This window comes from Dromaius novaehollandiae, chromosome 3, assembly GCF_036370855.1.
Source record: "Dromaius novaehollandiae isolate bDroNov1 chromosome 3, bDroNov1.hap1, whole genome shotgun sequence".
NCBI classification, from domain to species: domain Eukaryota; kingdom Metazoa; phylum Chordata; class Aves; order Casuariiformes; family Dromaiidae; genus Dromaius; species Dromaius novaehollandiae.
Genome location: NC_088100.1, coordinates 16,228,192 through 16,256,182, shown reverse-complemented (window position 1 = coordinate 16,256,182; position 27,991 = coordinate 16,228,192). Strand labels below are relative to the sequence as shown.

Below are 27,991 nucleotides of genomic sequence, written 5' to 3'. Positions count from 1 at the left end.
CCCAGAGAGGATGTGCAATCTCTGTATTTGGAGATTTTCAAAACTCAGCTGGACAAGGTATTGAACAACCTGATCTAACTGGACCTGCTTAGAGCTTCTCAGCTGCTTGGACCAGATGACTTTCAGACGTTCCTTGCATCCTAAATTATTCTATGATGGGTATTTTTTATTCAATTCAAAAAAAAAGTTTCTAGCAAACACAGCTTAATTACTGGCAGGGTGCCATGTAAATCTTCAGAGGTACCACAAATGATATGGCTAAGCACTGCTGTTTGAAGAGCCGACTGGAAACGTTCTGAAACAGTATTTCACCATTAACTGCATTATCACGGTGTCTAGCACACCAGTCACGGATCAGGGCCTGTCTATGGAAGATCATAACTTTGTTTGTTTTGTGCTGCTGTCAAATATAAGATAGGAGACACCTGTTGGATATGGACAAACTGGAATACACAGAGGCAACATCAGATAGTATAAAAGGCAATTGACTTGAACCCAGTCTCTTGTATCTGTGGTGACTCAGACAGTAAAATCACTGGCTATTTCTATAGCAGTTAACAGGAACATACAAGGCAAATGAACCTCACATGAAGAAATTCAAAACAAAAAGGAGTATTTTTTCCACATCATACAGCGCTAAGCTAAAACTTGCTGCCATAGGATGCTTGAGCAGCCAGGAAGTGGTCTGAAGGCTATTTGATTCAAGGGCGATACAGCTGTCAGTGGCTATGAAACCGAATAACACCACATCTACCTCAGGGTAGCATATCTGAGCGGCGCATCTCCAGAGGCTGAGAGAATACAATGGTACAGGAAGCATCCTTCTGCACTTGCTTTGCTCTTACACTCTCTCCCAGGCTCTTCTGAGCTATTGGCTACTGTCGGAAATAGGGTATTAGGCTAGGCAGGCTCTTGACTTGATCTAGTTTCAGTTCTCGTGATCCATTTTCATATTATTATTTTGAGCAACTATCTCATTATCCCTACAGAAGCTGTTTCATTTTCTACAAGCAATTAAAAGGAAAAAAGACAGATTTTTCTGTATCCCCAGTAAAATAGGCTCTGGCCATAGAAAGGCATCAGGTGTCAAATTCTCAAATATCTGAGGAAAAAGAAGAGTTTCAACATCGGAGACTAAGAGAAGACCATTCTGAAGCAAGAGGACAGCGGATCTTACCTCACACATGAGAAAACAGGCTGGGTTCAAATGCCACCTCTGGCAACAGCCAAATCGAGGGCTACTGCTATAAAGCAGCCTGTGAATTTAGTAAAAACATTTGAAAGGTCTTAATATCAGCCCTATGTGGAATGAAACAGTTGTTATAATCTTAGTGATACACAGAACATCGAAACTATTTATCATTTAGTCATGTTTTTAAGTAATGCTGCATCTACTTTAAGCTAAAGTGTATATCATCAAGTGGCATTACCAACCTATATGCAAACAATTATATTAAGAAAAAAAGCTATCAAAATTAGGATTTAAGAGAATGAAGACAATGTCTGACCTTATTCTGCTTCCCTCCTACATTATGATAATCCTTCCTGGATCCTCCTGCCATGGTATGGCAGCCATGGGGTGGGTGGATATGCAATCTATTTGTGTCCCCTTTACTGAATGCAGCTTCGTCTCTCCTTCAGCGAGAACAAAACCAGTGGAACTAGACGTACAAAAATTTCTCTTTGGTTGTTTAAAAACAACATTTCAAGTAAGCTCAATATTCTCAGAACTTGATTTTCATTACTAGACAGCCAATGCAGAAACCACTCGCACTGCAGTTTCTGAAATGCCTCTCTGGTAATCATGTCCGATTATCAATTTTACAGCTGGTTAAACCTCATTCTAGTTAAAAAAAGCTATTTGTTGTGGAATACTCTAGGTAGTAATTCTGCAGGAAAGTGGGACACTTTGTCTGGCATTTGCATAACAAGTTCTCAAAACACTCTCCTTCCTAAATATTCCAGCAGTAGGTACAAATCAAACAGCTGGATGCGCTTATATATATGTGTCAGATCCTTTTGTTTGCATTTATGAAAAGGAATTGTATTAAATTATCAAAGGAAACTGCAGTCTTCTAGAAAGACTCAAAATTAAAGTGAATTTCCTTTGTCTTTTACTGCTAAAAGTAAAAACAGTTGCAAGTCATAACAATATGTTAAATATATTATTCAGCTTTAAGAAAACTCCAGTGTCTTATTTTTTAAGAAAGGGCACTATGAATATTACAAAATTCATTTTTAGGGTTAGTTGGGCAATTTTATCAACTCAGAAACTTACTATTTTCAAATCCAATTCAAGTAAGACTGGTCTGTATTAAGACAAGCAATATAGTGAAATTGTTCTGAAATTAGAAGTACTGGAGTTAGACATTTACTCTGCAGTAAAGTGGTGCTCCTGAGTACACTCTCTCTCCCCCATTAAGAATAAAGTACAAAAAATGTTTTTGCTGTACATATGCACGTTCACCCTTTTAGCTATGAGAGTTGTAGTGTGATTTTCAAGGTGGACATACAATTTTTCACCAAATTCTCAAGAGAACATCCCTTCCAAAAGTACTACATTTTGAAGTCAATATGCATCTTCTTTTACTTCCTTTTTTTACTGTTGAAAATTCCCAGTCTCTAATTTCCTGTACGCAAACAAGGAAGATGAAGACATGCAGCTGATAGTTAAATAGCATTCCCTTTTTACTTGCAAGGCATGAGAAAACATTTGAATACTCATGCACAATCCCAGCACGATAAAAAGCTAGTGTACTATTTAGTCACTTAAGAGAAAGGGGCAATCCCCCACAATACATCTCCCTTCACACCACTTTTTTCTAACTTCTGGTATCAGCTGCTATTGCACACTAACGTAACTCTATATTTAAGCCATCTCTCCATTCCGAGCACCATCTCTCGCAGTGGAAACACTGCAGTTACATCCCAAAATAGAACTCCTAGAAACATTAATCCTTTATGCTGACTCATCCTCTGAAAATATAACTTTAGTTCTTCGAAAGTATATCCCTAACTTCAGCACGGGCTCACACCATAGATGTTTAGCTATACTTTCGAGAATTGCAATTACTGCTTTCATCACAGTAACAACTACTTGTGAAACTTCACTAATATGCAGCAAAAACCTGCCATTTTGCCTGATTCTACAGTGATTTAAAATTGTCTGAGTAATAAACTACGTCTCAAAAATATGTACAAACTAACGGCATTCGCCTAGTAATGGCAAAGTAAAATCCTTTCGCAGAAAGCGCTCAAGAGGCTAAGAAATACTGCAGTCGTTCAGTTAGGAGATATTTAAGATCCAAAACATTAGTAATTAGGGATTTCAATGAAAATCTGTTTGAAGACTAGATCCCATTTGTTCATGCAAAGAAGGATTTTGGAGAATGAAAATCTACAGGTTCTCACAGTAAACACAGTACTAAATCCCAAGGTTTATAGTAAAATGACCAGAAACAACAAGCCAGAGTTTTAGGAGACACAACCTAGACAAGAAAGGGGGACAACAGTAAAAAAGGTAAGAGGATACAAAAAGGATTATACAGGAAAACACCAAAGATCATTCCAAAGACGTTTTGAGAGGAATTCGAAATATTTTTATCACTTAGAGAGAGACATGGGCCAAGGAGGAGAGTAAGGGATAATATTGTTATGGCCTTTTCAAATTGAATTGCTTAAATTCAAAGTATAAACCAATGTTTCTGTTTTGGCTTAAAAACCCATTAACTAATAAACTATGTGATAAACTTTGATGGGATATTAAAATTAAAAAAAAATGTTAGCAAATGAATTAAACAGACATTCTCCTCCCTAGCTACTGTTGAACCATATTCTGGGAGAAACTGAAGCAGCTCTTTTCAGAAGTGAGCTTTTCTATTACTTATAATTTTTATTCATAAATTCATTCAGCAAAAGGAGTAAGTAATTTTTCTTGCAGATACTCCTACATACATTTAAAAAAAATCATACCCATAAGTACTGATAAAGCATCATAACTTGGCAATAAAACACTTTTTATGACCTCTTATCTGAGTCCTTCCCAGTTTCAACTAATGAAAAATTGATACGCCTTACAGTTGCTTATAGATTCAGTCAAATAGGTTTGTTTCAGACCCAGCAAGTTGCCAAACTGGAGGCAGGCTAAGCAATCCAGCACGCCTACAAGCAGGAGGGGGAGGCAGCATCTCCAACGCTGCGGCACAGGCAAATGCAGTGACCTTCAGACAGAGTTCACAGGCCGTGTAGGGTACATATAGGTCAAACCAAAAAGCCTAAAATCCTACCTCCTGTCAAGAAGGCAGCTCCAATTTACGAAATGCAAGTGCCCCAAGTTCCTAAGGAAATGCACTCTATAGGAAGCAAATCAATGAAGCCTTCCCCAGGAAAAAAGCTCCAAAGACCTAGACCCCATGCAGATCGTATAGCTGCATTTTATGCCAATGACTGTATTTCACAGCAGTACCAGCAGCAGAGATGACAACCAACACAATCAAGCACAGCCTTCTCACTGCACGTAAATGAAAAAGTAGATGATCCCGCAATGGCTGTTCCTTGTACTTCCCAGTATAACCTGGAGTGCAAGCAGACTTTTGGACCAAGACACTTGCTTGGAAGAGGGGCATAATCGGACCACGTTATCAGCACATTTCCCCTCTCCTCCTTCTTAGCTTTCAGTCTTCCAATGTCACAGATCGTTTCTAATCCATGCTCCAAACTCAGTCAAGCAACTGATTCCTTCACTGGGATCTGTATAGCACTAGTTTAACAAAAATGCTACGTTCCCATCCCAAACCTGTAAGACTGCGCAAGCTGAACAAGAGGAGCAAATGATCTCAAGACCAAAGTCTGTTAAGTGCTGTGAATTAAAATAAGCAAGGGTTTAACAGTATCACCCATGAACAAGAAAGTATCTACCAAGGCAATGAAAACAACTGAAACAGTTAGTAGGATCATTTTTTGTCATCACTTGCGTATTCCAATTTTTGTAGGAGTTGCTAAAATTCAGTTACCAAAAGAAAACTTTACTTGACACAGAAGCAATTCAGAGCTTTTTTAAAGTGTTCCTTGTCTATAGTAATATAAATACATTTTTAAAAGTGCTAAGTACTTTCTATTTAATAGATTGAGTACTTTAGATAAAACCTGAAAGCATAACATCTTGATATGAAACTGATAAGAAATATAACAAAACCTTCAAGTAACAAAACCTGTAACTTATTTTAAACTTGTACTAAAAGGAAAAATGTTTACTGACCACCATCATTTGGGACTTCCAGTGACCTTTATAGTGACCCTCTCACTACATAATTTATCTGCTGCCTGAAATTTTAGTCTTGTTGGCTTCAAAAAAAATTTTTTTGAAACAAATATGCAGAATATAGTATACGAAGTACATACCTAAAAGGGATCTATTGCTTTATCTGTATTATCAGCAAAACCAACAGCTATTCCCACGCCTGTTGGCTCAGACTGTGCAAGAGTGCATCTCAGAGCAGCAGCTCTGGACTCGGGGAGCACAAGCCTTCTGCTCCTGGGAGAGAGCTGACAATGCGCTACACAAGGGGCTTTACTGAGAGCGGAGGAGGAAAAGTGGCCACGGCCAGGGAAAGGCCTTTCTAGTCCTGTTCCCCCACAATTATGATTAAAGTGAGGAGCACAGGCTTTGCATCCCTTTACCCATTCACACGGCAGTCCAGCCAAATTCAGCCCTTCAGGGTACCAGAGCAGGGTGGACTGGTTGGGCACCGAGAGGTGCTATGACCACTGTGTGCTGAAGAGTCGACCAAGCTGCTTCTCTCCAGCACACATCGACTCCCCCAGTCCATCGCAGGGCCAATCTGAACATTGCGGAGTGGAAGGAGTAAAGCCCCAAACCCACAGACCTACATTTTCAATACTAGGAGCCTATCCTTCACTCACGTATTAAATCAAATACGGACTTCAGAACACAAGCCTCATTTTTAATTCTGTCCTAGCTGAAAAAATATCAACCTTGTTTGCCAAAATGCCATTTATCAGAAGTTAGAGTCAACTACAAGTATGGGCTATTTTGCTTATCAATTTGACATTTACAGTTGCATTATTCAATTAACAAGAATACTAATAAGGACACAAATTCATCTCCTTTGGCCTGGATAAATATTTTAAATATGAAATCTCTTACTAGTACAAATCTATGCATTTTTTTAAATATGTTGTGCTAGGAAAAAGAAAATCTACTACAGGAAAACTAGCAAGAAGTAAATAGAAACAAAACTGAGAAAATATTTTCACTACAAGCCTCCCAAGTTCTGAAGTTACTTTTAAATTTGCAATCCAATGTTACTTCATAATATACATGCAGACATGCAAACATGCTCTGCTGTATATTGATTTCTACACACCTCAACTGCTGCCTCAAAATTAAAAAGCTATTACATAACACTCACCTCTCTGCACTAGCTACTCTGTGAATGTTGGTGTGAGAAAAAGAAATTTTTAACAAATAATACAGTGAAATATAAATTATTTAAAATATACATGCCAAAATTAAAACTCCTGGTATAATATCAGACACGTATCACAAAGCTGCAGTACACCATCCATCTGCACCTCATACTTCCCTAAAAGAGCTAGGTCTTTGCCTGGACAGAAATGGGCTGAATATTAAAGTCAGACAGAAGGATGAAGATAACTGAAATTTATGCTGTGATTTCTGGGCGACTCAGAGGTGCGTGAAGTACCATCTCCATAAGTGCAGAGGTAAGCTGTTCTGTCCATCGGCATGGAAACGAGATAAGCACTTTTGCAACTTTCTTTTGAAAGCCAAGTGACACCAGTTCTTTATGCTATGGAAATAAAAACGAAAAAGTAAAGTTTCTTACAATTTTCTTTGTATTGCATAAGTCACCTCAATCAAGCTTAACTTTATTTTTACTGAATTCACTGGAATTGTCTTATCTTAACACTTAAGGCTTTCGGAAAAAGAGTTACTTTTATCATGTCAGTAATACACTGTCAGAAATGTGTTTATTAAACAAATAGATGCTGTTGCATTCCTGTTGCCTTCAGCTTTTTTATTCTTAGGTATTTTTTTTTCTTACTGTGGCTCCATCTCAGCTTAATTTCCAGCCAAAATTTCATTCTCTCAAAACTGATTTTGCATTATTTCAGTAATTTATCATTAACTCATCTTCACATGAAATGCTTGATTGCAGTCATATACCTTGTTCAGAGCTGCAACATCTTACTCAGCCAGCATATTTAGAAATTTTCAAATTCATCTTAGCTACGTAGTCAAGGTTGCCCTATCATTTTTTTCTACAACTCTTTATCCCTACATTACATGTGAACAGATCTGCCATATTAGCCATATAGGTTGCATTCCTTATCAGATCATGCAGGGTCATCTTCTTCCTTGAAGTTAGTGCCTTGTTTAGAGTTTAGATTGCTCCCTGAAGGTCCTTCTTTTTGTAATCCCCTCAGTGGCAAAAAATAATTGTCCAACCTACTCCATGTCTAAGCAATGGTAACAACTTAAGGAAAAGCAGGAAAATTCTAAGGGAATGCTGTTAATTACCATTCAGCAAGAGATTCTGAAGGTCTGCTGCACTGAATGATACCATTATCTCAGCATCTTCTTTGAAAATACCAAATTTACCACAGTTTCAGTTAAGTTTTAGCATCATTACAGACATTTTTCTTCCATGTGCTTCAAAGAGATTTTTTGAGTGAGCAATACCACACAGTGAAATTCAACAGAAGGACCCAACTTAACTGAAAAATTCTGTCAGTAAATTGGCAAACGTTTGAGAAAAATGTTATTTAAGATGACTTCACAAGCTTGGGTAGGCAGCAAAAGAGGTTCTGTCAGGCACCATCTACTACGGAGACACACATCATTAATTAAAACATCGAGGTTTCAGAACGCCAACACTAACAGAATGCTTGGGTGGCCATATAAAGTTGCAGCTTTACATTTCCAGTATTTATTTTCCATAATTTTTTGGAATGCAGTTCCTATTTTAAGAAAGAATTCTTTCCAAACACTAAGTTTTAGTTGTGTAACTTCATTTCACCTCTTTAACGTGATATGGGCTTCATCCTATTAAGGCATTTCAGTGGAAACACTGTGTAAATGAGAAGATTAATAAAAACTCCTCTATTATGCATTCCTTCCCTAACATGCAGTTTCATACTAGGAATAACGCACCTAACAGATTTATAAACTATGTGAGCTATACCTTCTTTTCACCTACCTCAAAGTTTTAACATCTCAAAATATATGGCTTATACAAATAAATTGTAACAGATATCGCACATGTCAACTAAATGGGATGCATAAAACCTACTTTTAAAAGTACGTTTATAAAATAAAGTGAATAAATTTGCAATTATGTCTAGACATATTATAATCTATTAAAATCACTTAAACAGTGTTAATGTTAAAATAAGAAAAAGCCTTGGATTTGTAGTAAATGAATATGCATCTGAAATACACAACAAAGCAGTTATTTGGTATGCCTTTTAACAAAGCTTGAAGGACTTCCATAAATAATATGGAAAACTGTTGAAACTGTAAAATATGTTGATAATTGCTTTGTTTTAGCTCACTGAGGAAAAATGATCAAAAGTAGTTCTTGTTTGGGGCAATCACACGGAATTTAGTGAACAACTTTTACTTTTTATTAAAACTAATTCTGATAATTTTCATAGAAAATAATTGTAAGTATATGGCATCCTAATATACATGCTGTATCAAGGACAACCATAAAAGGAATCTGTTGATGTTTATTTCTTGCAGCTTGCCCAAAACTGTAGAAAACAGACACTACGTTGTTGACACTGTCAAGAAGCAGCTGAATGAAAATTGCAGACATCCAAAGCTTAGGTCTGTGCTAGAGCTAAGTGATATGTGATAGCTGCAGCAGTTCACATGCGTGTCTTGAGTACTCCTCCACCTGACTTTCCTCAGAACAAACTACCAAAGCAGGAAACGTGATCTTTTTCTTCCAAAGGTGGGTATGTTATAGGCATCTAACAATAAGCAAATCAATTATACCAACCCACAGTAACTCTCAGGACTGCAGATTAACCAGCTGAGCAGCGTATGCCTGCATACAGCAATAGCCTATCCTAGTTCTGGGAATGAAGCTCCCTGAGCACCTAAACTCGCCTCCCTGTCCCCTGAGCAGAGAAGCCCACCCCTGCTTTGACTCGGCAGCTGTGCCTCTCTGGTGCTGAGCAAGCCAGGTCAGGGAGCTGAGCTGTGCAAGCCGCCTGTGGGCTTCCACTTTGACCATTTAGCTCCATAAACCTGCTCACTGCAGGATCGGATGAGTAAAAGTCAGTGCCAAGGCAGCAGATGGAACAGCAACCAAGACAGATCAGTTCAGACTCATGGGAGTCATCCCTGCGAGTGTCATTTCACTCAAACTCGAAGAGCCGGAGGGAGTTTATTCCAACCTATCTATACAACTTGAGTTGAAAAGGAGGAGATATATCGCGTCTTTAGAACTAATTGTTCCTAGTCATACTAATTAATCTGTTTTAAGTACAGAAAGTATTTTCATAACTGTGTAAGAAACATGCTAAGCTTACTATCAATAGTTAGTTTATCTATAAGAAATCTTTTGCGTTTAGTTGAGTCACACTTTACATCCAAACAGAGAATGACAGAAGTCTCAAGGAAAAAACACCCCCTACACAGTCAAGTAAGTCATTCAAGTAAGTTCATTCTTTATTTTCTGACCAAAACAGTGGAAAAATATGAAGATAGTGTATATCTCTATATTAAAATATAAAACTGTTTGAACATGAATATAGTACATTCTTTTGCTTAGGAAATAGAGCAGGAATTTTACAGAAAGGGAGTAAGAAGGAAATTCACCAGAAGGTTGAATTTACATATTGCATAAGGGTCACATTCAGTTGCAAATCAACATATACAACTGTATTAAGAAATACACATTTTTCAGAAAAGATTTGTCACATAAATTGCAGTACTGGCCATAAAATAGAAACACTTAAATTATTGTTAAAATTCAACCATCTTCTATGTAGAAAACATGATACCACTTCCACTCTTCACTTTTTTTTTTCCTCAACCTATTTAAGACAATGGTTATATGCCCCCTTGTAAAAGTGTTATTTGTTTAGATTTAGATGAAGCACCTTGAAAAATGTTTAGCTTGGGTCCTGTTTATCCTTGCCTTCAACTGATCCCCCTCCCCCCCCAAAAAAAACTTGTAAAAATTAGAATAGCAACTCTTTTCCTCTACAACTTCAAATACCATTCCACAGATAAGCATTAGTTATTCTTTTATCTTAAATCTTGGCTGAAGCATTGCCACACAGTAGCATGGGCACAGCGACTCCTTGAGCCTAACCTGCTCTACAGAGCACTACAGTCTTCCTCCACAGCCGGACTAGCTGTCTCCAGGAATTCGTCTTCAGCTCATGAGGTTGATTTCAATTTTGAAGACTCTGACCTTTATATTCCTTGAGAAAACAATGCGCCCATAAACTGCACATTATGCACAATATCAATGAAATCTCCCACCCAAAAATCCTGGGTTATTCCTCTCTAGCAACGAGGCTTTCTAAAACAGAGAGGATCTTTGCCCAGAAGCCTTAGCTTTTGAGGGACTAGTCCAAAACTATGCAGTGAAATTGCACACAAATTAAGGATCACAGGAAAGCTCACCAACTTCCCATGTCTAAGATGCATTTCCTCGTCAGACATTGCTTATCCACTGCAAAAAGGTCTTTAAACATTCTAGCAAGGAAGCCAGTGTAAGCACTTATGGAAAAGAGGACATAATTCCCCAAAGCCTGAAGATAAAGAAAGCTTCCAGTAGTTTTGAAGGCAGTAAAACCTATAAATCTGAAGAAAGTTTACACTGTAGTTCTTCATTTCTATGGAGTTCATTAAAAAAAAAATAATTCATAACACTCAAGTGTGTTCTTTCAATAGAATTTGAAGTTTGTTGCAGAAAGTTTCTCCCATATGTGCTTAAAAGGTTTCCTCAATTAGCAGTCACCTAATCCACAGTTACTTACAAAATGAGTAGTTAGGAAAGAAAAACATTATTTCAGAATTTTTTTAAAAAAATTATTCTTTAAAGATGGCCTGCCTGCATGCATACTGAAGAGGGAGAAAAAGAGATAATAGCTGTTTATTATTTGACAGTTTGGGTTGAAATTGCTCTTCAAAGACTAGATTAATAAAGGTAGTACAGCTCACTCTAAGACTATTAACTTATATATAAAATTGAAGTATTTTTTTCCTAAATACTTGACAAAATGAGACAAAATATCTGTCAGCCAATATCACCTGGTAAACTTACTGAAAAGTTCTGAAGGGGAAAAAAGGACAGGTGACATATACACTTCCTCACTAAAAATACAAAGAATGTACTATTGCTTATTAAATTTCTTTTTATTTGAGTCTTACATATCCCTATTTGTCAAAGTCTCACACAGATATTCTAGCAACAGAACAAAACATCTGGAGTCTAAAAACAAAACCAGTGGGCCCAGGACATCTGCTCTCCTCTTCCTCCAACTCCTCCCTATCTACAGCATACAAAACTCACTCCAGAATATAATGCAGCATCTGAGAAAGAAGTGGATGGAATTGCAGGGTTGAATGTACTACCAAATACAAGCACAAGTTGAATGTACTATCCGAACTCAGAGACAATAAACTGTTTTATTCCAAAGCCGTAATTAATAAACCTACCAAATTACATGCTAACAACATACACATTCAAACATTAAGACTAAGATGTCAGGAATTCATTTAAACAAAACATTTTTATTAGGAAATAGATTTGTTATTCTCAATTGAAGTGACTCCATGTTGGTATAACATGACAAGAAAGATTAACGTGAAATGGATAAAACAAATATCATATATATCAGACTTGACTAAAAAATAACAACTGCAGACACAGTGACTGGCAATGATGATCGAATCCACAGTGCTCTGGACAAAAACACTATCTTATGCCTAATTCTGGGCACATAAGTAGTCTTATCTAGTTAATTGGATTTACTAAAACGTTTGAAGCTAAACATGCATGCAAGTGCTTGTAAAGCTGGACCCTAACAATATCGCTGAAAAACATCTATAAAAAAAAAAAGTAAGTGCCTTACAGAAGACTTTCAGGAATCCATCTCTCTAGGATCTATTTCATTTTTATTATTTGTTAAATAATAAAAAGTTATCCTAGTCTAACAAGATAATCTGTTTACCTTGGGGAAATAAATTTGTAATAGAAGACTTCAGAGAACATATAAAAACCCAAAGAAACTCCATTATGACAGAGGAACTTGCTTCACTTTTTTTTTCTTTTAAAATATTTTTCAAGCTCACTTTAAAATAGGGCATAAATTCAAGTTTTGGCAGAACAATATATATTTTGAATTCATAGTATGTGAACTTTTAGATTGCTGTTTTTGAAAAAGAAACTTTCATAAAAATAACTGAGTAATACCATTCCTTGGAATACATCTCTGAACGAAAATTTCCTTTTATGTCTGACTAGGAGCTCTTGTATCCATAGAAAGTGATGCTGTCACAGCTCTTGAATTCTAATGTTGGGAAAAAAAATCTTTTTTTACCACCCCTCAGTCTGTTTTGTTACCAAAACAAGGCTCAGAATTGCTCAATATCAAGCTACAAAGAGGGAATAAATTAAATATAAAACCAACTGTGGTGAAACTTGCAAGTGTCCATTTCCTCCATAAAGCATACTTAGCATAGTTTTATAAGATTTTAAGGCAATGAATTGAAAATACCAATTCCTTTGCAACTGTAGTAAATGTACATTATATTGCCTTTTTCTAAAAGACTGTCTTTTTAAAGATTAGTGGCAAAAACCTATATCAATAAAATAATCAAGTACTTTCTTAATAGTTTACAAACGATATCCATCATTAAAAGTGTTCTTCTTTTATTGACTCTAAAATAATCTAAAACAACATTTAAAAGCCTATTTGCAGTGGAACCTTCAAAATAGTTTTGTCTGTGATAAACATGTATCCATCTCTCCTTTAACAACCTAGAAGTAACTCCTCATTTCTTCAAACTTCAACAGCCTTCAGTATAATACCACTGATGTAGTTGCCCTGGTGTAAGATTATTAAAGTAGAGAATCCTCCATAAGCATAAGGTGAAATTAATATTTATATAATTTAATACAATAAAGTATCAAAGCAAGCTGCATATTAAGTTTACTTTGTGCCAGTAAAACATACTGGGTGTACTGGAGGTTTACACTGGTGGAGGAATGGTAACACAGCACTAATAATGATTTCCAAACAAGGAAAGGCAGATAAGACCTCAAATTAGTCACTTTGGCCTTTCATATTTCAATGGCTCCTACTATTTATCACTATTTTCAGAAGAAAATATATGCCGGTATTTTATCTTTAAAACGAGATTGTTTACACACACAATTCTATTGTTTCCTAAAGCCAAGGCGAGGGAACAATAGATTAAAGCAGTGGACCACAAAACTGTAAGAAGGAGGTTTGAGTTACTTGAATCCAAATCCCCAAAAGCACTAATAAGAATTCTTCTCTCCCGTGCAAGGTTACTTCACAAGTTTCTTCAAAAAATAAACCTTTCAGTTTCTACAGCTTTCTCTGTATATAGGCTAAGGCAGCGTGCAATTGCCCCATTACCTTCTCACACAGATCCCAACGCGGCAGCCGAACCCATCTCACCCTGTTATTCTAATCTTATCTTCTGAGTCTGTATCATGCTGGTTGACTTTCAGACAACTACCACTGTCACCCAGCAGTTACGAGGCGGATTCCAGCGGGCATTTGAGAGTAACTGCAGTGTTTGCCTAGCAGGACACGGAGCTTCATTGCTGCCAGCATGCTCCCTTCAAAGCTGCTTCCCCACGCACCTGGGAAGTTTCATGACCAACATCATGGCAGGACACACTCAAAAAAAGTAGGCTGCTCTGCTGATTACCTCAGATTAGTTTTAATGCAGATCAGTTACCCAAATCAATCCACAACGCACTAGCACAAACATTTGTGTCACCATAAAGGTGGTGGCCCACAGAGGCAGGTGGAGCTATTTCTTTAACTGATAGTGAAAGTATTTGCAGAACTCAGGCCTTAAGAGTTTGTTGGTTTTAACCCATCCATATAACTACTGGAGAAATTTTGGTTTAAAATGTTACTGAGATCACTCCTCCTCAGTTCCTCATACTTATGTTCTATCTTCTTGAGACTGTTAAACATTTCTTTTTCTGCTCAGTTTCTCCCTCCAACAGTATACAATTTAGTTCACTTACAAACATCTTGGAATATAAATATATTTTTGTTAAATATATAAGAACTTGATTGTGACTATACTTAATGACAGAAGCCCTTTAAACAGATACAAAATGTGCACACTATTTTCCTTTCAAAATAGACATAGGCTATTGGAGAATAACCCCAGAAAATATATATATATATCTATATCTATCTCAAAACCATCATGTCAATTCTACTTCTAAATGTGCTACACAGGCAGCAAAGCCAAGTGGGTTCCATCAAAAATAACTTTTGCACATACACACCATGGACAATGTATGTCTGCACTCTTCTGTGCATAGGTGTATGATCTCTTCTCCAAGAGATGTTTTGTTACTGTAAATGCAATGAGTTCTTTTTCCTTATAGGATCTATTTAGTGCAGTCACAGATCCTACAACCTACATCGCCTCCCTAGAACATGCCTGGGAATCTTGCGCCTGCCTTTCTAAACTACGAAAGGGTCATGTTCTCTGTCCTTCAGAGCACCAGATACTTGTTAGAGACTACCTGCAAGCAACCAGGCTAGTCTTAGATTACTGCATTATTTACTTCCACCTTGCTGGCCAGACTCACCTGGCCCAGGGAAGTACCAGCCAAATTAATCAGCTTGGGTCTGCAAAGTCTCCTCTCTTTCTGCTTCTAGAAGTCATTCAGAAACAGATACTGCACCCCACAGCGCTGAAGGTTTTCCTAATCCCCTGACTACCCACAGATCTTAAAAGGATGAAGACAGAGCTCATCTGAAAAGACGGAAAGACTTTCTGGAGGTCTATCTTTATGCCTGATAGAGATTAAAAAAAAAAAAAAAAACAAAAAAACAAAAAAAAAACAAAGAAACCAACATTCTCAGGAACTTCAGTCTCAGCCTGACAACGAAGTACCTTGTATCTCTGCACTTGTAGGCGTATTTCACAGTCTTTTTGAGATAAAGCTATTACAATTAGGAACTCTCGGGTACTGTAAATCTTGGATGAGGTATAATTTTTTTTTCCATTATATAATGGTTTGAAAGGTGTTGCTATTATCTTTATATATTTGGGCAATGAAATGTTGCCCTAATCACCATATCATTTAACAAAGTTACATGCATGCCTGCCTTTAATGAGACAGTTAAATTACAATTCTATCAGAAATCACTTACATGCTGTTACTAAAAATATCACCTGTGATTATGATAGCTAAAAGAAATTTTAAAAAAAGGAAGAATACTTTTCAGCTTATTTAGTTTGTGTTTTACCCAACATGGTCAGTTTACCCTTTCTGTGTGAATTCTGTCTTTGGGAAAACAAAGAATAAAAAAACATGATTGTGAAACAAAAATCTTGCAATGAATCCAGAGCTAAGCGAATACTCCAAATTACCTGGAGAAAAAACAAAAAAAATTTAGATTTCAAGTTTTCAAGCAAATACTGTTTTGCCTTTCCATTAGATTTGAGCAAACCAATTCCCAAAAGATCATCTGAATCAGCTGTTCCTGAGGAAATCAATTTTAACCTTTGAAGGAGAAACTCCTACGAATTGAGAGTGCAGGAATCTGAAGGCAGCTAAACGCTGGGGCAGGAGGAAGAGGAGACGTACGCGTGTCTCTGAGAGGAGCGCGGTGGCACGCGTGCCGGACAATGCAGGCACAAGCCGAGCGCGCAGCCCCCGAGCCGCCTGGAAGCAGCACAGCCACACAGGAGCTGTGCTGCCCTGCACCACACAGGGCCCACAACTCGCTGCTGTAGCACCCTGCCAACACACACACCCCTTCTGCAACCTGCCCTTGTACATCTGTGTGCTAGCAGCATGTGCGGCGTTTTGTTTTTTTGCTAAAAAAAATAATCCAGTGTGCACAGAAAGCTTGCTTTTACTTCTCCCAAGCTCTTCTCCGTCGATCCTCCTAGCTACTAAAGCAACATCCAAATCTGGGGAAGCAAAATCCTTACGCCAACAAAAAGCAGCTTGCCAGCTTCACTGCACATTGTTTAAGAGCACGACTCTAGTATTTCAGGCTATTCCCAAAGTTGTGCCCCAAACTGACTCGGGCTTCTTGTCCTTCCTCACTGTCATTTGTGGAAAATCTGTATACAACTACCTACGCACACCTTACTGTCCAAGAGAGCTCAACCAGAAAAAAAAAAAAAAAGACCAAAGGACGAGGACTAAGTCCATTTATTCACAGATCAGTATTTTCAGAACGTGTACACAGGAATAGGATCAGATAATAGTTTAGATTAAAAGAACTGCTTTTCCTTCACCACCTCCCTCTCTGCTAGAAGAGCGGCAGCAGAGAATTTCACCACAATATTTCTTAGCCTGTTCTGTGAAACTACACCTAACCTAGGAAACAAGCTAAAGCCTAGAAAAGAGCCAGCAATTCATGCCAAAAGGGAACCCTGATGGTGCCCACAGTGAGGGGAGGGGCATCTTCCAGGACTACCTCTGGAATAGGAAACTAAGCAACTGTTAACACGGCACCTTGGACAACTGGGGGGTGACAAATTGAAAGGACTGGGCAGGGTAAGACCGTGCCAGCTAGCCTGCACGCTGCAGAACGGCAGGACCCTCGCAGTTTGGCATACTGCTACAGATGTAGAATTGCAGGCAAGAGAAACATTACTTCCAGCAATATTTCATATACAATCAAATGAGAAACAAAATGTTGCGATCTTCTCATAATCTATACCTACTTCCAGTATCACTGGTGCTGTAAGATATTACAGTGCTCTTTTTTTCCCTCTTCTTTTCAATTTTAGAGGACATCTATCCCAACACTGATAAGTTTTCATACATTAAAAAATAAATCAAGACACTATGACAGTAAGAACAATACCAATTCCGCGACTCAGAAAACTACCAGGTGTATAAAAACAAGAACAGTTCCTAAATGCTAAGAAAGGAGTACAACCACATGGTAGCCTCTTCTGATATTTATGCTCTAGAAATTAAGCTTGAATTCAAAATTATTTTTTTTTTAAAAAAGTTCTACCCAGGAATAGAACTTACACAATGCATTTCTTCAATTCTGCATTGTACATGCTACAAAATGTCAAAATAGCTTACACATCATGCCACTACCCTCCTTCCCCACCAAATTCAGTACACGTTGTATGCAACATGTTGACAGGTAGAAATAAGCTTAATTGCATGCTGCTTGTTTTCTATTTTAAAGATACTACTTGGCTCTTAAGTATATCGAGATTTCACCAATTTATACCCAAGTCTGAAAGACATACTGTGCCTCATCTTCCCTGATAAATTCAGACTATGTAATTTCAAAAAAAAAAAAAAAAAAAAAACAGTATTACCAAACACACTTTTGACAATATAGTCTAAATAAAATATAGCATACCATACAGAAAACCTAAAATAAACTCTACAATAGGGCTCAATATACAATACTGTATGTGGCATACCATTAAGTAAAGCAAGCCCTGCAGCAGATTCATACAAAATAAAACTAGGAGTTTTTAAATAATGAACAATGACACATTTTACAGAACTCATTTTGAAACTCCATTTTCAGTTCTTAATACACAAAGTTTCAGCAAAGAAAGCGTTAGATGTTTTGACATGTAGATAGGGGCCAGCTGAAACTTTTCTTCCTTGAGAAACACTTCAGGGCACACGTGGGAAAGAATACTAATATTTCTTCTAAAAAATGAAGAGCACAGGAATAGTTTATTTTGATACTTAAATTGCCTTTCTTCAGAGGCAGCCAATCATTAAGGTAAACGAAGTGATTCATACCTCATAGTGCTCCTGTTTCAGATATACAAGCAGTACTCCATCATACTGCCCACATTTGGAAGGTTTCTTCATAATCTTAACAGGTAGAAATAACTTCCAAAACAGAGAAGTAGCTAGATGTATACACTTTAAAGGGTTTACCAACACAGTATCTTCTCAATCATCCCCACATATTATGGAGATGCAGCTTATACTAGTATATTCTACTATTTCTTACCTATTTATTTTTTCCTCATTCAACCTTAAATTACTCCCAAAACGGAACAAACACCACATTCATGCAAAAGAGTATTTTTGCCAGCTTATCTGCTGCTATATTAAGATTTTGCCACCACTGACAACGGGAGTTCTGCTAGCCCCTACGCTTACCGACACACATCCGCAATGCTTCTGGAGTGAAGACGAGCCCTTCAAATCGGGGCATATGAACAGCAGGGAAAGCCACAGTAAGACAGGGATTCAAAGAAGGGGGGGGGGGGGGGGAAGCACAAACAAAACAACCACTCTGTTCTGCAGTCACTGAAGGTAGTAGTAGCAACGTAAATTGAGTACATTTCATTACAATTTTTCACAGTGGCATTTACTATTGAACTTAATAAAAGAAATGAAAAGAACTGAGTCTTATTACATTTTTACAATTCAATAATGGGAAGACTTTTTTTTAATCTTGAAAACCTGGCTATTTCTAGTTTACCCTAGCAGACCTATAGCTTAGTTCAGGTGCTTATAGCACAGATGCAACTCTTAAATTTTATGAAATTACCACTACTTCACACCCCAGGAGAAAATATTAAGCATAGAATAATGCTTAAATTAACAGCAGTAGCTGCAATACAAGAACAAACTGCCAGTATCTCCTTGCCACATGAGTAATTCAAGTAGTTGTCTTCAGTTACCTTTGGTATGAAAAAAAGGGGGTGGAGGAGTGGGGGGTTAGTTTACAACCCAGACTGATACATACCTAAAGAGATCATTAAATCAAGTATTAAAAGTATTACAAGCCAAGCATTAAAAACCATGGCTTAATCCCATAAATGGGCTGACTTTCAGCGTTAGAGGAAGAGGTCCTGAGATGTTTGCTAGTGGAAAGAGACTGTAATACCACCAGGTACACACACAATGTTTTTCATTAGTCCCTACACCAAAAACTTCAAGCATCACATTATTTCCTGCACTCCCACATCTCCTCACACTAATTCCATGCAAAGGGGGAGCTTCATGGACATTCCCTCACACACATCAAAATTTCTACAAAATGAGCATTCAGGAGTCACGTATGGCCATAACATTGCTTCTGCCCCTTTTTATACAACTTTAACCCAAAAATATCTCACATCTACTAATTTGACAGCAGCTTGTTCCAAATTACTTTAGCAGCACATGCGAGAAGTCTGCCACAACGCACATCCCCCTGTATGGCAGATGGTGCTAAAAGTTATTTACATATAAAAACCTGTGCCCTCTCTATGCAACAAATGACAGCCTAATCTCGCGCTCAACTTAATCAGTGCTAAATACAGTTTAACTGAAAATGAAGACCAGAACAAACCAGTTTCAGAAACCACAGGGTAAACCAGTTTAAAACTAGTTTGTGCATGAAACAGAACAACATTTCCATAGCATAGGCAGGCCTGCTGACTGCATACCCCTCAACTGAAAACTCTGCTGCTGTAAAATATTTTAGGGCATAATCTCTTTGAAGAAGATGTGTATGTACATTCACTACAATGTACTTATCTACATAGCACATTTCACTTTGAACAGAAGAAAAATACAGAGAGGATCACTCAAGTGGCACAGTAACAACACACACAAGCAGAGCACGTTTTCCAAATTCACAGCTCATTCACTAAAGAGTAATTCCCAAGAAACACTCAAAGGTATTTCTCATCTACATTGTATTAGGGCAAATCTATGCCGTTGAGAGAGCAAGGCTTGATTTTTAATCAACAACTAAGGTACAAACTTTGGACAACTACCTGTAACAGCAATGACAGATTTGCAAAAAGAACAAAGAAGCATAACAGCCTTTAAATAGTAACTGAAATTTTAGTTAAATTTTAAATAGCACTCAGACAATGTGGGGAACTTCAGCATTTCTCCTAGCTATTTATTTGTTCAGTAACAGTCACATTCAGCATCACTTGTTTTGAAATTGGAAAAAAAAGCATAAAAAGTCTATTCCATGAAGATTAGCTTTTCTTCTCCCATCGTGATTGCAAACCTTTCATGTCTGCATATGACTGACCTCCACTCCATTTCCTCCACAGGAAAAGTTAAAAAGATTGAAAAGTTTGGGTGGCGCATCCAAACATAGTCCTGCTTTATTATGCAGGATCCTGTTGTTCTGTAGTTCAAATACAGACTAATAAAAATCAGCAGACGTGATTTAGAACAGCCAAGAAATACAGCAACCGCTCAGTTATCTGAATCCTCAACGTTCAGAATTAAAGACTTTGACACAAAGTTTCTTCATGGTCATCCTCTTTCTGTCAGACAAGCCCAGGCTAATTATTAAATTCTTCTGCAGCACGAGTTCGGGGGGGGGGGGGGGGAAACAACACTCATCCTCCCCATTTTGTAAAGTTGGAAACTGAGAAGATTTGCCAAACGCAGTGTCAGCACTCAGAATCTGCAGCCTCCGGAGTTCCACCCTTGTATTTATCCCTCCAAACTATACTGCCTTACTAACCAAAAATGAACGCTATGACTCTGGTATTAAAGTAGCAATGCTGTTTCCCAACATCGAAATCCAATTATCTCAGTTTGGGCACACAGAAAATATGCAACTGATGGCCATCCGCAAAAGATCTGACTTAGGTAAATTGTTCTGTGTAAAACAAAATTAATGAAAGACAGGCTTAATGAAAAATTACTTGTATGTGACCATGGTTCAACACCATGATGAGAGAGAGAGAGAGAGAGAGAGAGAGAGAGAGAGAGAGAGAGAGAGAGAGAGAGAGAGAGAGAGAGAGAGAGAGAGAGAGAGAGAGAGAGAGAGAGAGAGAGAGAGAGAGAGAGAGAGAGAGAGAGAGAGAGAGAGAGAGAGACAACTCTCTTGGTAGCTGTAACCCATAGCACAGGCACAAGAAAAAAGAGAAGAGTAGAAAAGAAGAAAAGAAAAAAGCAAGCCAAGTCCACATCAAACAAGCAACTGTAACAGACTGAGACTATCTAACCTAGTGAAAATTGGACAAAATTCACAAATCACAGTCTTCCAACCATAGCAACATCCCATGCCTGCACATAAGGCGGTGGCCGACGCAAACAATTCAGGCACAGTATCTTAAAACTTTGTTAACAGGTAGTTAACGCAATGTTCCAAACTCAGGCTGACACTTCATCTACACTAGGAGGCTTAAACGCTACTAGCTGTGAAGATGAGCTGCTTCTAGTGCTATTAGGAGCATTTTTAAAGCTCCAGTACTGTAGCAAAGGCCTCAAACGCAGTAGGTATGATTCTGGAACCGAGCGTTACATTTAGCGTTCTGTTTACATAGCTAAAGACTCATTAAAAAGGTTTATTACTAGCAAAGGCTGCCAAAATAAACGTAGTATTCTTGTTCTTAACCTAAGTGACACACCAAGAAAAAATTATTTTGAATAAATTTGTTACCAAAAGATACTTGGTGTTTTTTAGCATAATAGTTTAAAACAATCTCAGAGTCAATATAAACCCTAAAAAGGGGGAAAAAGGAAAAAAATAAAAAATTTATATTCTTTCATTTTCTAAAACGCTGTTCAAGTTTCATTCACCTTCATCCCTGAAATCCAAGGATAGCTTCCTCATGTTAGTAACAGAAACACAGTCACATTTTACAGCTCAAACATTGGCAAGAAATCATTAATTGACAGCTGCAGACACTGGTTATGGTGGTAGCAATTTTTTTTTTTAATTGGGCAAGCTTTGGTATGGCTTGCATTATTAGATGAATAGTCAAATGCTATTCCATTACCTGAAACCTGAAAATGTACTTAATAAAACAGTTTTTAATCTACACTGGCACCCATTTCCCAACTAACACAAAGGCTACTAATATTTGGAAAAATGATGGGTTTCTGAATTTTTATTTTATCTTATTTACTTAAAGCAGAAGAGAAGTGTGCTAATTCAATGGCTTGGGTTTGGGTTTTTTTTGTTGTTGTTGTTTTCTTAAACTGTCACAGAGACTGAGCAACTGAAGGATACCAATGACCCACTTTAATTCTACAGTAGAATAAAAGAGATCATAACAACACTGAAAGCTGTCAAAAAAAAAAAAAAAAAAAAAGTGCTGTGCTTTCCCAGTAGGCTAAATTGCTATATGTAAACCCATCACGAAAGAACAAAGAACAAAAGACAACTCTGTTTCTTTAAAGCTCATCTTATTCACCTCTACAGAAGATCTTCTGAAACCATAGATTAAAAATGGGAATAAAAATTTCTAGAGCTAAAAATGAAATGACAGCACAAGAACTGTACCAAGCAAGAAAAAATAGGACTTCTTCAAAAACAGGATCATTTGGCCCTTCCACTACTTACTGGGCAATAAACTTCCAATCGGTCTGCTAAATACTGCATTTTCAGCTCTTCCCTGTGCTTTATAGTTCAAATTAACAAAATAGATTGGTCTTGCTCATTCAAAATTTCATGCCAATAAATTTAGAAAAATGAGATACACTTTCAGAATGTTTCGTATTTAATACAAAGGCTATCTAGTGTCAAGTAGCATGGCCACAATATAGCAAAGCGATCCATGCGTATACGGCACCATGACCTGAAGACCCTGTATTAACAGAGCTCAGCTTTGTGAACTGCTAATCTAACGGAGTTGGAGTAGGGTCGGTACCCATTCAGCTGATGGGATTCCTATGGACAGATGCATCTACTGAAAGCTCGTAAAGGACCAGAGCCATAGCTGAAGCTACAGCCCATTTTTCATCATGAGTAAATTTCTAGGGTCCCAATGGCAAGGATAAACTTAGTTGAACATCTTTTTCCATTCCACTATTCATGTTCAAACTAGCGTAACTATCCAGTTTACCCATCAACTTTATTTTAACAAAGAATTTAACAAAGAAATACATAGCGAATCAGTTTTTCAGAAGGCCTTAAGGCACCCTCTCCTGGGACACGTGGGCCTTCTACTGCCGCTCCTCTCCCCATTTTTCAGTCCACCTGGAACTTGTCCGTCGTAGCACAACCCAGCGCCGCACTGACAAATTCAGTTAAGAGCTCCTCCTCCCAAGGGTTAACACAACCATAGCAGAGTTGGAAGAAAATATTCAACACTTGGCGTTTATAGTGTAATGTCAAGGTCTAAGCTTAATGCTAAAATCGTAAGGCTTGCACTGAACAAGACGAAGTGTGGACACAAGTTCCTTGCTCTAATTAACTGCATTCAATTGCCACCTCCAGCAAAGCCGCCAAAGAGGCAACTGTGAGCAGGAGGGTGACAAAATTTGTCAGAGCTCTTTGCCATCACCATAAAACTCTAAAGTTGAGTTGAACATGTGCTGAGGCGATACAGTTACACATGGGCAAGGAAGTGGAAGTCCAGGTTAGTTTTACACAGCCTACACTGATCGATCCAGTTTTAGAGCACATGAAGTATTCCGCTAACATCTATCAATGCACTTTTAAATAAGACGTATTTGATACTATACAAAGTAACTCAGGTAATACCGTAGACAGAGCATATATGCAAAAGAATAAAGACTTTAAATGTATTTGAGAACTGTTAAGTTGTTCTTCAACATACTTGTCAACTGGGAATTATTTAGCAGGAATGTATTTATAGAAGGGTTTCTTATAGATCATCCAAGGTCAAATACTATTTAACGGTATCATCAATGTACATGAAGTACATGTAAAAAAAGTCACTGTTCTTAAAATTAGTGGATGACATAATCTGGCAGAACAGTAAGTTATAAGAATACAGTACTTGTACAAAATGGTCTGTGTAATCTAAATGTAAAATAGTTTTTCACATCAGCTGATGCAATGTTACATGACCAGAAAGAATAAGAGACTGTAACATAGCAAGGTGTGACTTAAATAAAGAAATTATTTATTATAGCATATGCAACTTAACCCAGGCTCTCAACGTGATACAATGAGAAAAGGACATTCATTGGATGTCCGAAACACTAAAGGTAGAAAAAAACCACTTCCCTTTGCAGATGACTTTACCAATCTGAAACCAATAGTGGAACAGGGTAATACAGTTCCAGTGCTTCCATTTTCAACTCTTTAAACCAAAACCAGAAGAAACCCACCAAGTGCAGGCTATAGAATAGAACTAGGTTAATGACGAGAACATTCTCTACAGTAAAACACTTTTTAAATTTAGCAGAAAAAGGATGGTTAGAATCATGCCATATATTTCAATTTCCCTATCTTTAAAATATTGTCTTAATTGTTAACCATCAGAACAAACTAAGTGTCGAGTTTTCCATCTCTTGATGTCTCCGAATTGAAACTGCATGTCTTTTCAGAAGATACATTTTAACCAAACACATTATTATGCTGGATACAGGCATAAATAGACCAGTGTTGAGGTATACAATATAGCAAGGATCAGATTAGAAGATCAATGGCCTTTCTGAGCCTTAATGGGGAGAGGAGCAATCAATCAATGTATTTGGCTCCATAGATTCTCCTGTTAAAGAAATAGATGGAAGTGGTCAGCACAGTACACAAAGTCTCCTCATTTATAACCACTGCACAATTTAGCTTTTGCTAGGCAATAGAATTGATATCTAGAGAAAGACAGCTTATTACCTCAGCTTTTCACTTCTCTCAAATTTGCACCATGTGTTGCAGATTAACAGCTACTTTTTTGCTTTTTACAGCTTCCCAAAAATAAAACATGCACAGAAAATGCAGAATTGCAGCTGTTTATGACTTTTCACAGCGTAAGGAAATGAATTCCATTTTGAATTCCATTCCACATTTTTAGTTTTGGTTATGTTATTTTTGGAGGATGAAATAGTAGCATTCCAGCTAGTCTTTTTAAGACCTTTTCCCTGACTCTTGGTTTCTGTCACTTTATTTCTACTTTTAACTGAAAACACATTTCCACCTATGATAATTTGCACTGAAAGTGAGCTGTTTTACTAAATTAATGATTTTTGCAATTTGAATGTTTTCATCATATTCATCAGAATGCCAGCAGAGAATTAATGTCAAATTGTATAAAGCAACCAACGCCCAGAAGAAAAGCCTTTTATAGGAAATTCACCACAAATTTCATAAACCAATGAAGAAAACTGAAGTAGTTACCACTTCATACATATGCATGTCAAATGCACAAACTCGGAAACTTGATTCATTAACATTATATTTCACTTGCTGCCAATCATTTGAACAATACTTGCAGAGAGAGTACAGAAAGTAAAGTGATGACCTTCACTACAAAAATATGCATTTACAGTCCAGTTGGTACCCTTATTTGGTTTGCTAATTTTTCCAATGTATTACACGAACCAATCTACACTGTAAGCTTACAAAACAAAAAAATCAAGTGCTAAGCAGCCACCGATCTCAGTTTTGCAGGTTAAAGCTACTGTTCAGAATCATCAACAGTTTTTAGTGTATCTAATCTATGTCCAAGCTGAGGGGGCTGGCGGGGAGGTACACCCCTTTGAGTATAAAAGCAGAGAGTGTGAAAAACGCTACCAGGGTTAAGTATTAACCTGATGCATTTTTCAGAACGACTGTACTATTTTTAACCACGATTTTTTGGCCACAGGTCAAAGTTTTCCTAGCAAAATACCAAAGTGAAAATGCTGGGAGCGAAGCCCAGAGGCAGCTCTCTTTGCTTTGGCCTAGGCTGAAACTTATCTGAATCTCGTTAGATCCGTAGCACTGTTTCCCACTCCCCTTCATTGACTACTATGCATGTCATTATGCTTCTGAATGTCTGTGACAGGAACAATACAGCATTGGAGCCCTGAGAAGAACATTTTTGAGATGTTATAGGAGATTCCTATATTCCCCACACAGCACAGGCACACACACTGTTCAGTCAGTTCCTGTATTTTGGCCAAACAGAACTGAGTCATTTGAAAGAAAGAAAGAAAGAAAGAAAAAAAAGAAAAAAAGAGGACTGCCTTTAGCCTAAAGGCTAAAGTGCCTTTAGTAACTTTTGGAAGGATTGGGATTTCTGCCCCCTTTTCCGTTTCACTTAACCAGGACAGACTGGAAATCTTGGGAGAAACTGGAAGGTCTGAAGACCTAGAAGCTTAGTGTTTAAAATAAATAAAATAAAAACCCCTCCCTCTCACCACCTTTCCAGGGTTTAGATGTTTTAAACGGGGAAATAAAACTCCCTTCCCACTCCTTCCTGAGGGCATGGATTTCTTACCGGAGGAAATTATATTTCATACACTCGCACAGAAAAGCGCCATTTGAAATAGGAGACGGACGAATCAATTTGTCCCAATGGAAAATAAACCTGACCCCAAAGGATCCTCAAGGTTTGTGACTTAGGTGTGCCCCTTTCCCGCATTATTTCCACCTCAGACGGCAAATCTCGACCTTAACCGATCAGCAGAGGCTCTAACATGGCGTTTTGGGAGGATGGGTGCTGCGCGCCGCGAAGCGCACACAAAGACAGGTACTTTGTCTGGCACAAACACGCGCCGTGACGGCGAGGCGAGAAACCAGAAGATGCAAATTATGCTAGGGGGAAGCGGGAAAAAAAAGGAAAAGAAAAACGGGAGATTTTCCCCCGGGTCCGGTCTCCCAGGGGCATTCCTCACGTCCCCCCCCCCGCGCACCGCGTCCCGCGGAGGGCGCGCCGCCCCTGCCCGCGCAGTCCCTGCCCGCGCCGCCCGGCCCCTCCGCAGCCCCCCCCGCGCGCCGCTCCCGCCTCGCCGGCAGGGAGGATCCGCGGGGCCTCTCCGGCCGCCTCCCCCGCCGCGGGGCCCCGCGGGCCCCAGCCCTCCCGCCCCGGCCGCCCCGCAGGCCGCGGCCCCGCGAAGCCCCCCGGGAGGCGGGAGCGCCCCGCCGCCGCTCACCAGCAGGCTCTCCACGTTGACGGGCGAGCGCGGGTCGCGGATGAGGGACTCCAGCTTCCTCTGGCGGCCCTCGAGCATCCCCGGCGCCGGCTCCGGAGCCTCCGGCGCCGGCGGAGCTGCCGACATCTTCGCCGCCTGCTGCTGGCTCATCCTGCCGCTCGCCTGGCGGCGGCAGCGGCGGGGCACCCGGCCCGCGGCCGCGGAGGAGGAGACTGAGCGGGTCGGCGCCGCGGCCTAGCGCCGCAGGAGGCCGCGCCGAGGCGGGAGCGCAGCGCTGGCGGCCGCGCAGCCGCCGGGCATGAACGGCGCGGGGCCGCGGCCGCGCTGCGCCGGGCGCGGGGGAGCGACGGGAAGGGTAGGGCCGGGCGGGAGGCGGCGAAGGGGAGGGCGCAGCGAAGAAAGGCAGCGCTTCCCGCGGCGCCCCCGCCTCTCCCCGCCGCCGCCTCACTGCCCGCGCCCCGCCGCCGCCGCCGCCCGGGCCATGGCACCGCGAGCGCCCGCGCCGAGGCGGGCGGCGACGAAGGGCGACCGGGACCGGCCCCGGCCCCGGCAGGCCGCGGCTGCCGCTGCGCTTCCTGCCGCGCCTCGGCTGCCTGCCTGGGCGCGAGCAGCGCTGCCGCGGGCCTCGCCTCGCCTCGCCTCGCCTCGCCTCGCCGCTCCGCCCGCCCGTCACTCAGTCCATGGCGCGGCCGCCGCCGCCGGCCCCGCGCCGCCGCCGCTGCCTCCGCCCCGGCCGCGCCGCGCCGGCCTCCCTTACCCACAAGGCCCCGCTGCGAGCGGCGGCGCTGGGCGCGGAGGGCGCATAGCTCGGCGCTCACTCACCGCCTAACTATAACCCTGAGCTCAGCGCGGCCGCGGCCGGGCCGGGGCCGGGCCGAGCAGCGGGGGGCCGGGGCCGCCCGCCACCGCCCCAAGGTGACCGCTGGCCGCCGCTGCCTGCGAGCTGGCGC

The 27,991-nt window shown here is 39.7% G+C and overlaps 1 protein-coding gene and 1 long non-coding RNA gene across 3 annotated transcripts in view; one reads left to right on the top strand and one right to left on the bottom strand.

Annotated features, from left to right (window-relative positions):
- Positions 1 to 27,477, bottom strand: part of ROCK2 (Rho associated coiled-coil containing protein kinase 2) — a 96,075-nt gene extending 68,598 nt beyond the window's left edge. The window contains exon 1 of one of the 2 annotated variants that reach the window (XM_064508458.1): positions 27,042 to 27,477. In XM_064508458.1, coding sequence (XP_064364528.1) covers positions 27,042 to 27,191 — 150 coding nt within the window. In that variant the 5' untranslated portion in view covers positions 27,192 to 27,477. The remainder of the gene's footprint in view (positions 1 to 27,041) is intronic. The other variant, XM_064508457.1, reaches the window with a different exon arrangement.
- LOC135327806 (uncharacterized) overlaps positions 26,401 to 27,991 on the top strand; it is a 23,208-nt gene continuing 21,617 nt past the window's right edge. The window contains exon 1 of the long non-coding RNA XR_010388185.1: positions 26,401 to 26,638. This is a non-coding gene — a long non-coding RNA (uncharacterized LOC135327806). The remainder of the gene's footprint in view (positions 26,639 to 27,991) is intronic.